This window comes from Puntigrus tetrazona, chromosome 3 (genome assembly GCF_018831695.1).
Source record: "Puntigrus tetrazona isolate hp1 chromosome 3, ASM1883169v1, whole genome shotgun sequence".
Classification (NCBI taxonomy): Eukaryota; Metazoa; Chordata; class Actinopteri; order Cypriniformes; family Cyprinidae; genus Puntigrus; species Puntigrus tetrazona.
In genome coordinates this window covers 4,316,871-4,328,550 of record NC_056701.1, presented here as the reverse complement: position 1 = coordinate 4,328,550, position 11,680 = coordinate 4,316,871, and the positions used below count along the sequence as shown (strand labels likewise).

Below are 11,680 nucleotides of genomic sequence, written 5' to 3'. Positions count from 1 at the left end.
TTTTAAATTTACATAAACATTGTTTGAAAATTTTGAATATTTTGTAATATTAAACCATTACTAATGAAAAATCTTAGTTGAATTATCGCTTTGAAGTCAGATTGAAATGGTAAACTCATGTAAAACACACTCCAGTAGTACCCAAAAGAAATCTGATTTTGTCATTCTTTTTATGAGCTAACCAAATGCTATTCAGATGCCACAGCACCAAATCACTCTTATATTTAAAAATATTACTTTAAATGTTAAAGTTGAACCGATTTGATATGCGATATGTAACCTAGCAAGCTTACTGTACAAAGCATACTGTACAATTCACACTGAACAGAAATTTACACAATACACTGAGAAATTGTAAAAAACAAAGTACAAACTTTATTATTCTGTTTTTACAAAGGCACAAGCCTCTTTTCCCCAGTTAAAAAAAAAAAAAAATACAATAGCTTCTCAACCAAATGGACTGACTGTCCCACATAAAGAAAAACAACAAAAATAGAAACAAAAAAATATTAAAAGAGATGACAGACAATAAAAGTGGGAGAGGATGAGAGACAGGACAAGTCTGGAGACTGCAGAGACGGCCAGAGGACGTGTGGTGTGCCAGGACAGACGTTGAGGGTTAAACACAGCCGTGTGGTTCAAAAATCACAGCGAGAAGAGCTTCGGTCGAGGACAAAATCTCTTTGAAAACAAGAGTCGCTCCTCGTTATACTACAGTAAGTGCTTCAGGTTCATAAAATCGCCCCTGTTCTTCTCGACACACCCAACCTCTGATATGTCCTCAAGATTTCTTACAGTGATTTCTGTGAGTAGAAAATACACAAAAAATAGACACCCTGTGGCTTCGGTAGAGGAAATGTTTAAACGTGGGAGAGGGAAGGAGACTTTTTTTGAGAAGACGAAACCGTTGTTACAGACTTAAACATGAGAAGACAGCACAAGCAGGACGCTAGTCTCTACGACCCATTGTCCGAAACAAAAAGCGCACGAGCACAACAAACGAAAAAAAATCTGCCATAATTAGCCCAGCCCGTTCTTCTGGAAGCCCTGATTGCCTGCAGTCTTCACCGCAAAACGAATGACAAGGTCCAGGGTGCTGACTGCACCTGATAAATCCAGAAGGAAAAAAACCAAACAAACAAAAAAAAAAAAACCCAATCTGTCCAGCAGCAAAAAGATTCCCTGTAATATTTCATAAGGGAAGGGGGACATGCACATTTTGAATTTTCAGTCAGTCAAAAAAAAAAAAAGAAGACACACCTCTCCTCTTTGCCTATGGCCAAATCTTGTCGACTTTAGAATCGACAACTCACAACTTGCAAAACACAACGGTAGACCATTCTGGAATGTTTGGAAACGTGAACAGTGAGAGGAGATGAACGTGGGGCGCCGCGTCTTAACCGCGTCCTCGAGCCTTGCTCTCTAGCGCCACCTTCAGGGCTAGTTTAAGGCAGGCCTCTGTGCCTCACCGTGCACACCGAAGCTGTTTTAAGGCAAGCCACTGGCCATTGTTCGGCACGGGATACGCTCCGTCTCTCAATCCCACCAGGGGTATGAAGAGCTCATAGTATCACATGGCTTATCCCGGGAGTGTCCAAGCCTGGTCCCAAAACCAGCGTCCTGCAGAGTCTAGCTACAATGTGTCCCATCCAGTAGTAATCCTGTATCATTGAGAACTGAAGCCAAACTCAACTGGACAGCATCCCTCAGGGAGCCGGATTGGACATCCTCGGCTTATCCGGAGAGCTCACGCAGGAGTAGCACCACCTTGCACATGATTATCTGCGGCATGTACGAACATCCTTGTTGTACACCGTTACAGGGAACATTCAAGCGAGCAGAGTGAACCAGCAAGTGCATAGAGCTAGAGAACATGATTACGGGCCAGTCACTCTTCGGTGTCGCCGTAAACATTGTCACGGAGCGTCAGACATGAAAAATGGACAGGACAATACTTCCGAAAGAAGACCAAAGGGGGGTCACGGAGTTGCTCTCTAAGGGGGACGAGAACCAAAAGAGCTGCATAGGCTAAAATCGGGCTACGACAACCCTGGTAGTGCTATTTTCACACTTTCTCAAAAAAACCACAACCTTTACGTTTACATTAGCGGGTGTGCTAAAAGCGACACATTTGAATTTCCTTGCAGGTACGAGTACCTGACAGTTAGCTTATTCCATTTGACACACACAACAAAAAAAAAAATTCAGGCAGAATTGCGAGATCAGATCTGTAAGGACAGGACTGGGTGGGGCCTTTGACGAGACGGAGGGAGTGCTTCACCCTACGCCAACAAGCATACTGGGAACCCAGCCCAGTAAAGGTGAGCGCCATTAAGTGCACAAAGTCCACCATCTTTGTGTAATAACTTTGCGTTATTTACAAAGTGCTCGAAGCCCCTCGAAGCAGTGGCGGTCTTTGTCCCTCCAATAACAATTAAAGGTGACCGCCAGCAAATGGAAATCTAGGAGCGCGTCTGCGCTAAAAAAAAAGAAAGAACCCAAAACAAAAAGGTAACATTTCCTCTAAAGTTTCGGAAGCCATGGTGTGGAACAGGTTTCTAAAGTCTCATTGGCTCACAGTGATGCTTCAAGCCTCCCCAGAACGGAAAGAGTAATATGACGCAACCAGAGGGTGGCAGGGCAAAGGGTCCATTTTGAGAGATGAGATGCGGTAATGGGACTTGTCCCATCAGAACACTCTACTGCCCTCTTATGGGCAGGATGTATTACAAGAAGTGATGAAGCAGAGGCCTGGAAGACCTGTGGCAGATTCTGACAGATTTTGTGATTCCCCTCACAAACTTTCTTACCTGGGTGCGAGCGTTGTGGAAACAGAGGACAATTCGACGGAGTATGAGTAAGAGCTGTATAATATGAACGTATCAACAAGTTACCAGAGTGCTATGGGGTTATAGTGTACTGTGTGAGTATACATAAGCGTGCGCGTTCTGTTTGCGGCACATTTCCTGTAACATTTTTTTTTTTTTTTTTTCTTTGTTTTGTTTCCCCACCCCCAAGAAACCTTCAAGTCATTGAGTCTGTGAGTCCCGTATGCGCGTGTGAAGAAGACAGCGACAGGAAGAGAGGAGAGAGAAAGAAAGAATATTTCTGCGGGAGGCCCTTCGCCACAGACCCCCCTCACCCCCTTTCCGCGCCCCCCACCTCGTTACATGTGGTGGGGCAATATGGGTGGTGGGGGTGAGCGGGGCAGTTAACAGTCCTCAGATTCTTCGTTGTCGGAGGCGGTGTCGGAGTCGCCGGTGTCTGTGAGGACACGGCCCGGGGTGACTATGACCGCCCGACGCTTTTCCTCCTCGGGCACGACCATCCTGTCCTGCGTGCCTTCGATGTGCTGGATGGCCTGCGGGACAACAGGAGGGAACCGTCATTTGGCTTGTTAAACTTATTCAATTTGTCATCCAAGACAACTGGTTTTATACTTGGTTCAGATGCTAGAATGGATAATCCAACAACAGGCAAGTTGGGGTGTGATACTACAGACAGTAACACAGTTCTGCAGGGAAGACATTTTTGTGGGCCAAAACCCTGAAGAGAGTATTTTAGTACTTCTAGTCTCATTATTCTGGTGTCAATGGGTTGTTACAAATGGGTTTTTGGTTAAATGCATTAAATAAGGTCTGTGGTTAACATAAACTCAAGATATTTTCATGTTTTATTCTATGGCTTCCGGCGCAGTTCCTTATTGTCCACACCAAAACTTGATGCGTGAAGGTGCACACGGTCACCCTCAAGCCATCCTAGCTGTATATATATCTTTCTTCTTTCAGAGGAATACAAATCGCAGTTATACTAATATATGTGAATGGCCTCTGAGATTAAACAGTCCAACTGAAGTCCAATAAAGTGCATCCATCCATCCACATGGCTCCGGGGGCATTATTAATGACCCTTAGAAGGAAAATATCCATGTCAAACTGTACAAACTGTAATCTCTGGCTTCGGCTAAAGCGTTGTTTCAGTGGAGGACACAGGCAAAGCGTAAACTCTAGTGAGAATATGCTAGTCTTGCGAAAAAGTTTTGATTACTTCAAAAGGAAAACCAGTCTCCTCTGCACTTGTATCGAAATCATTTTTCTTTACAAATCAAAATTTTGTACTTCTACTTTGCGAGCTGTATTTTGTTTTGCTTTCTACAGAGCTTACACACACACACACACACACACACATAAATATACACACATATATATAGCCACACTAACGCTACAATGGGAATCTGGTTGCTATATCTCATTCCATCAAGGACTTTCTTTGAGCTGGGCAGAAATGTTTTACCTGCACAATGGTGTCCAAGTTCTGTCTTGATGTGGATGCTGTGTTGATCACGGAGGTGGGGCCCATGGTAACCACAGTGACATGATGGGGAGGGGGCGGCGGTGCAGGGGCGGGAACAATTACTGTGGCGTGATGAGTGGGCGCAGGCGGCGTGGCAGGAGAAAACACCTGAGCAACACAGAAGACAAGAGGGTTTACAAATTACAGAGACCTAATCTATGAACAAAATCAACAACAAATCAGAACTGACACGTTATTTAAGAATATACTGACTTTATATAAATGGTCATACTGTGCATGAGATATATATATATATATTTTTTTTTTTTTTTTTATCTCACTACTGGTCAAAAAGTGCAATTTTTTCAAAATCTTTAAGAACGCATTTTAAAATGAAATTTAGTTCTGTAATGTTGAGATGAATTGTCAGCATTATCACTAATCTTCAATGTCACATTATTCTTCATAAATCATTCTAATATGCCATTTACTTGTCGCAATACCTTTTATAATCATCATAAATGTTAAGTTTCGCTGTTACACAAGCAAACCGTGATTCTTCCATTGATAAATTCAAAATAACTTATTTGGTATGGAAGTCTTTTGCAACATTATAAAATGTTCTTACTGTCACCGTTGACCAATTTAATGTGCCCTTGCTGAATAAAGATTAATAAGAGGGGAAGAGATATATAGAGAGATACACACACACACTAACCACAAATGGCAATAGCAGTTTGCAAACCTTTATCAAAATGTAATTGAATAACAATCTCTGCTTCTAAGCCAGCTTCTCTACACATAAAAACAATCCAATAATATATTGCACAGCCAAATATTCATAGGTTATATGAAGTCCCACCCTACACCATTACCTGACGATCATGTCATTCAGAAATCTGTCACATTCTAGAAGGTAAATAGACTGCAAATGCAATCCGATGCCTTAACTCTTCTAATGCCCTCTAGTGGATCAACACTTACAAACTGCACCGCAAAACGTCTCTTTTATGACGAACCATTTCGTACACGGTTTCACACCACAGTCAGCGTATCAGTGAATGCTATTAAATCAATGAAAGCGAGAGTCTGTCTGACCAGCGGGCTGCGAGCAGGTGTGGCGGTCTCTTTTCCCAGCTGCTCTTGTTGCTGCTGTTGAAGACGAAGCAGGGTTTGCGTCTGCACGTGCTGCTCCTGGACCTGCTGAGCAATCACCTTTAGCTTCTCTGGGTACAAGTGGGCATCCAACGAGCGGATCTAACAGAAACGCAAGGAAGCAGAGGTCAATGCGCACCCAGAGGACACCGGAGAGCGATTCCTCTTAATACTTTTTTTTTTGCCCGGGGGAAGTTTCTCTAGCGTGTTTCAAGGATAGCGGCGGAGATCGGGGTGTAATTTGCACTTCAAGTGTGATGCTCAGAAACGATTCAAGCTCTCGAGGGAGCTGTGCACCTTCTGTGATATCTCATTAAATATGCAAAGACTAAAGCGAGCTAATTTTAGCGAGCAAACTGATGCAGCAGAAGAAAAGTTTGATAACGGATTTCACGGATGACAATTCCTCAGCATCAGGCCACAGATGTGCGAGATTCAGTCGAGCAAAACTTCAAGTGACAGATCAAACAGCTCCCGATGAGTTCCGCTAAAGATTTGCAATTTTGTCAAAGGCAAAAAAAACCCAAAAAACAATGGAGTAACGGTGTACAACTTAAGCTAAAAAGGGATATATTATATATTAACATTTCTGTAATTGACCTATAATTATAAATATAATTTTCTCTCTATTAGTTAAATGATAAATTGCAATTAATTATATTCAAAGTAATGTAAGTTTACGGTGTATATTTATAATGTATATATAAACACACATGCATGTATATATAAGAAAATTTTACATTTATACATTACATTTATGAGATATAATTTATATTAATATAAACATGCCGTATGCCTTAAAAAAAAAAAAAAAAAAAATATATATATATATATATATATATATATATATATATATATATATATATATATATATATATATATATATATATATATATATATACACACACACACAAAAAAATATACACAGTACACACACATTAGATAAACAAATATTATTTTGGATGTGTGGGTTTGTCAGAAATAGATTATAATATAAAAATTTTATAATGTTATATTTAAGTACTGAAATGACATCAGTCTACAACAGCGGACACTAATATACCTGTTCTTCCAGCATCATGCGAACGGAGCGCTCTTTATCCAGCTGCTGTCGGAGTTCGATCATCTCTCGCCGAAGATCTTCCACCTTCTCCTCCTCCAGAATGTCTGGAGATCCAATGCCCTCATCCTTCTCCTCGGCACGCCTCCTCTTCGGGGATGAACCGCTGAACTCCTTCTGAAGGGACGGAGGGGAAAACATGAGACGGCGGGAACGTCCCCCGTATCGCTAAGATATTTCATTTGCGTGACGAGCTTCACCTGTATGTAGCGTTTGAGTTGGGTGTTTTGTTGCAGCAGCCGCGTCTTTTCCTGCTCCAGAGAAAAGATGTATTCGGCCGTCTGCTGCAGGATGGCAGCCTGGGAGAGAAAGAGATCGCGTTACATCCATCTGAAGTGATGAGGACACAACCGTTCATAAGTTTGAGATCAGTGAGACGCTTTTTAAAAAAACAAGGACGGATTAAATCGGTCAAAAGTGACATTAAAGACATTCCGGTTCACAGAAGATTCGTTTCTGCTCTTCTTTTGAACGGGGTTCACAGAAAACTGAGAAACTACAGTCATCTCATTAATATTTAGCAGCGCTAAATGTTTTTAGAATTTATTAGAAATGCTTCTTGAGCGTCAAATCGGCATTTTAGCATGATTTCTGTAGGATAATGTGACATTGAAGACTGGAGTCGTGATTAAAGGGTATGATCGGCACTGGTTTCACGATTCAATTCGATTACGATTATGTCAATGATCGGATTTAATTCAATACCACAGTGCTTAGGCTATATCGAATGTATTTTTTCTGTATTTTAATTAAATTATACAAGCAGGCTATCAAGCAGACCATGTTAATTTCTTAATGTATAAATTCATAAAATCTAGATTAAATACGATTATTTACACTAAAAATGAACCCAGTCTCCTAAACAAATCTGTCAGATATTTTCAATGCAACATAAGAAGGTGAAGTTAACCCTAACGGCTTATATTTCAGTCCGTTTCTCGCAAAAAGCATCATATAGTGACCACAGACTGGAATACGGACCAAATATATATATCCGCGCTAACCATACTTCCATGTCAGGAGTTTCAGTGAACAGCCTCCGATTTGCGAGCGAATCACTTTTAATCAGTTCCATGAATCAGGTTCTCGAAGCTTTTCTGAATGATTCATTCACACTCGGGACCGATCGGATTCAGCTCGGAGTTAAGGATTCAGGATTACGAAGGACGTTCGGCGCGTTCAACCACTCGAGAAGACGTGGCATTGTAAGCCACGTTGACTACTTGTTGCACTCGAGGGCTTAAAACAAGTGAAGTGCTCCATCAGCTCTTCTCGGTTTGTTAACGAGAGCTCCGTGACTCACCTTGCTGAGCTTTTCTCCGTCGCTGTGCGGGATGAGTGTTTTCAGAGACTGGAAGCCGGCGTTGATGCTCTGCATGCGCCGGCGCTCATTGCTGTTGGCGATCTCCCGCCGAATGCGCCGCTCCTGGTCCCGCGCCGTCTCCGGCGTGAGGGGAATGTTTGCCAAGCTGCGAACAAGAGGCATTACAGCACTTCAGCTTGGTTTAAGATCGGCAGAACTGCTACAATTAACCTCAGAGCACATTATAATCATGCACTTAAAGAAATCGGGTTAAAATTGTATATAATTAAACGCATATGTTTGACTGCTGTACTTGCCATCAACCCCATGACATTTAAATAAAATTAAAAATAATTCAAAGAATCCCACGGTATTCGAAAACTTTCCACATTTTAAAAGTACTTGTAAACAATGACATTCAAAGAAATTTCGGAAATCGGTAACTAAAAGCGATTTTCGCTTGCATCTCTAAAACAGGATGCAACCTTGAGAGAGAGATAGAAACGTCAGGGCGCGAAGCAGAAAATATTGACTTTCCTGAATGCTCATTGAAGCCCATTGTCTCTAAATTCGAGCCCCTGGAAATCTCTGCCTCGCACGATCACACGCCGTGCTTTGGCCGAGGAAATCAAACCCTAATTGAACTTCCTCCCTGTCTGGGCATCTCACGGGGTATCTCTGGAAAGCTTCTCTTATCAGCAGCGCCTCAGCTGCATGAGGACAAACACAGCGAACAATTGCGAGGGGAGAGAGAGAGAGGTTTCCCTGCTCGCTTCCTTACGTCCAAGCGGCTCAAAACCCAGCAAACAGATCCGATGCCAAAATCACAACTAGAGCCAACTGTGGAACGAGAGATATGCTCAGATCAGCCGTTTCCAGCCATATGCATTGAATATGACCCAACTTCTTTTATGCATGAAAACAGCATGGTCGAAGGGGAGTTTAAATCTCGGTTTGGGGTGAGAGACTTTGTACGTGTAATTAAAGCTGCCATAAAAAAATAAAAATAAATAACATTTGCAAATAGTAATAAATAGAAGTATTTTAAATCTCAGTCAACCTGTAGTAACTTAAAATAATTTCATAATGCCAAATAATAATATTTTAAAATAAAAGGGTAATTAATAGTACTTAAAATATATACGTTTAAAGTTGAAAGCCAGGATACAAGCTTATAAGGGTATGACGGCAAGATTGATAAAATATTACTGAACACTGCTCATGTTTATGGGTGTTTTTACCCATAACACATTATTAAATAAATTAATTTAAAAAAATAGAAATATGCATCTCTCAGTTTAGATAACTATTAGAGAAGGGACAAGTGCTTTGCTTTCTGCATTTTCAAAACACAGACAACGCAAGCGTGGTTTAAACCAAAATTACCAACAAAAGTACTAGTGTCTCATGCGATTGCAAAACCATGCTATTCTGTGTACTTTGGAGTACTTCAACCGATATATACATTGATAACCCGTCTGAATCTGCAAAGTGTCCAGTGAACAACCGCGGCACAAACATTCCCGAGACCATATGCAGCATTTGTATGCGCTTTGATTTGGGGGAAAACTACAATTCCCAGAACGCCATGCGCTAATCGGCTCACTGGCCCCGCCCCCTTCTGAGAATGGATCGCAGACGCATTGACGGGGCCTTCCTTCAACAGCACACACACCCCCTTATTAAAATAACACCAGTTATTAATTTACTAACCTCTAAATACCCCATATTCCACTCACAGTGGGCCGAAACTGTAACGTCGAGCGAGTTCAACGGCACGCTCGCTGGCCTAAATAAAAAACATCGTGTTCGCGGATGATACGGTCCGCCATTACAACAATGCGCTTCCTCCGTCCATGCGGCAGCGGAGACGCAGTCCAAATATCATCTGATCTCTCTCCCGCCGCGCGCACGGCGCGATTTCTCGCGCTTAATGCCCCTTCCAGCCTCGTACGCGAGAGATACTCGTGCGCAATGGCGGTCTGGACGCTTTTAATATTTGATAGCGATGAGAAACAGACGACGCCAAACGCACGAGCCACAAGCATGGCCGCACTGCCCACAATAACTTAAGCCCCTCAAAAACACGCGAACTCGAGCCCAAACGCACTTTTAATCCGCCGGCCCCCTCTACACGGCGACAAATTCGCCGGTGGGACGAAATAAGCGCGGTTTCCGATGTTAAATCCACGCGCGAGACCAGCAGCGTGGTGTGTGTGCATGCAACCACGTGGTTTGTGTTTGTTAGGCACAAAACGCATCGATTTCGCCGAGATATTTCGTAGGTAACACCGACCTGACAAGCCAAGGAGCTTCCATAGACCCCCGCGAGGTGTTTTAAATTTAGAAAACCGAGTCTCGCGCGGGTTCCGTCCCGTCCCGAGCCGCTGGATAGGCGCGTGTACACAATAACACAGAAATCATGCATGCATGTTACTCTCGTAGTAGCGCAGCTGCCGTTGGCGCGCGATTAAAGAAACGCGCACATACGTCTGCGCATTCATCAAAAAGAGGTTCTCGCGTACCTGCACAAGCCCCCTATGACTTCCTTCTCGGTTTTCCTGAAATGTTGCAAGGAGGGCACCTTCTGAGCTGGTACCATGAAATACTCCATGCTTCCCCGCTTCTCTCCAGCTCTGGCTCCTCGATCCTTCTCGCTACTTTGTCGGTTTAAAAACAAAACGGCTTCTTCGCGTCTCTTTCTCGTTTAAGAAGCAGAGCCGTGCGCGTCCTGCCGATTTGGGGCATGAGCGCGTAAGATGAGTGTTGAGTTGTAAGGTTACTCTACTCTTCCAGCTGATGGGGTTCCCTCGTAGTGTGTGTGTGTGTGTGTGTATGTGTGTGTGTGTGGCGCTCGCTCGCTCTCTTTCCTCCCTCCTTCTGCATGTGTGTGTTTGCAGCTGATCGGATGTCTTTCAAGGCGGGAAACAGCTGGTAGGAATCACACACAGCACTGCACTACCAAAAAGCCTCCTTCCGCCGAACGGGAGGACTTGCATGTAAACAAAGGAGTATTGCAACAGCGACCATGTTCTCCAGAAATCGGTTTCATGCCGATTGCACGACTCAAAAAGACGCGTTTAAATGCCCTCCTCGCGTGCAATAATATTCTGCGCGTAAACGCACCGCATGCGTCAAATACAGCGGCACGCAAATATAGCGTTGATATAGTGCAGCTAAATATAAGCTAAAGCATTACGCGCGCGCTAGCGATGCATTTAGTAAGTTTGAAAGCATATGTACGTGTGCATATTAAAATAATAATTAGTGCATGTCTTTTTTTGTGTTTTCGTGCTCATTCGTATACAATAATAATCCACATCCGTTAAAATGCACGCTGTTTAATATTTTTTTTTCCAGGCTATAGCTTTTATTCAGATCTTGTAAAAATAACGCAGGTTATGTTTTGTACAATCGCATATTTGCAGTTCGCACAGATCACGCGTTCAAAAAAACACACACAAAAATCAATGCGCGACGCAATTCATAACGAGAGACGATATCGCGCTCGGTGAACGCGAACGGGCTCTTTTTCTTTGGCTTGGGGGGTGAAACGCGGGGATCAGCTGACGCGCCTGGCAGGGCTTTTACGACACGACGCCGCCAAGCAGCGGAGGAGAGCGGAGAGGAGAGAGGGGCTGACACTCGCAACACCATTTTGGGTGCATGAAAGTTGTAGCTGTAGGAGGAGGAACAGGAGTTACCTAATCGCGCGCTCGAAGCGCAAATCACACACGCAGACAAAATGGGAGCGGTCGTGAAGAACCCGGAAATGTGTGTTTTTTTTTTTATTACCGCGACTCGGCGCG

General features: G+C 43.1%; 1 protein-coding gene across 6 annotated transcripts; it reads right to left on the bottom strand.

The window, feature by feature from the left end:
• Positions 1-352: 352 nt before the first annotated feature.
• tfap4 (transcription factor AP-4 (activating enhancer binding protein 4)) lies at positions 353-10,892 on the bottom strand. 6 transcript variants are annotated; one of them, XM_043234166.1, is made up of 7 exons: positions 10,397-10,842; positions 7,872-8,037; positions 6,769-6,867; positions 6,512-6,682; positions 5,392-5,550; positions 4,294-4,461; positions 353-3,361 (listed from the first exon to the last, which is right to left on the bottom strand). In XM_043234166.1, exons 1-7 carry the CDS (start codon positions 10,483-10,485, stop codon positions 3,212-3,214), a joined length of 1,002 nt encoding a protein of 333 aa, XP_043090101.1. In that variant the 5' UTR covers positions 10,486-10,842; the 3' UTR covers positions 353-3,211. The 6 variants fall into 6 exon arrangements, with proteins under 6 accessions (XP_043090101.1, XP_043090093.1, XP_043090105.1 ...); XM_043234158.1 differs by having other exon boundaries at positions 6,512-6,685; positions 10,397-10,812; XM_043234170.1 differs by lacking the exon at positions 10,397-10,842 and adding an exon at positions 10,168-10,322 and having other exon boundaries at positions 6,512-6,685.
• Between the last annotated feature and the right edge of the window lie 788 nt (positions 10,893-11,680).

Coding starts and splice junctions, on each gene's coding strand:
- tfap4 (XM_043234158.1), bottom strand. CDS start 10,485: ATGGAGTATTTCATGGTACCAGCTCAGAAGGTGCCCTCCTTGCAACAT. Junction 8,038..10,396: donor GTCATAGGGGGCTTGTGCAG/GTACGCGAGAAC, acceptor TCTTGTTCGCAG/CTTGGCAAACATTCCCCTCA. Junction 6,868..7,871: donor ACGGAGAAAAGCTCAGCAAG/GTGAGTCACGGA, acceptor TTTCTCTCCCAG/GCTGCCATCCTGCAGCAGAC.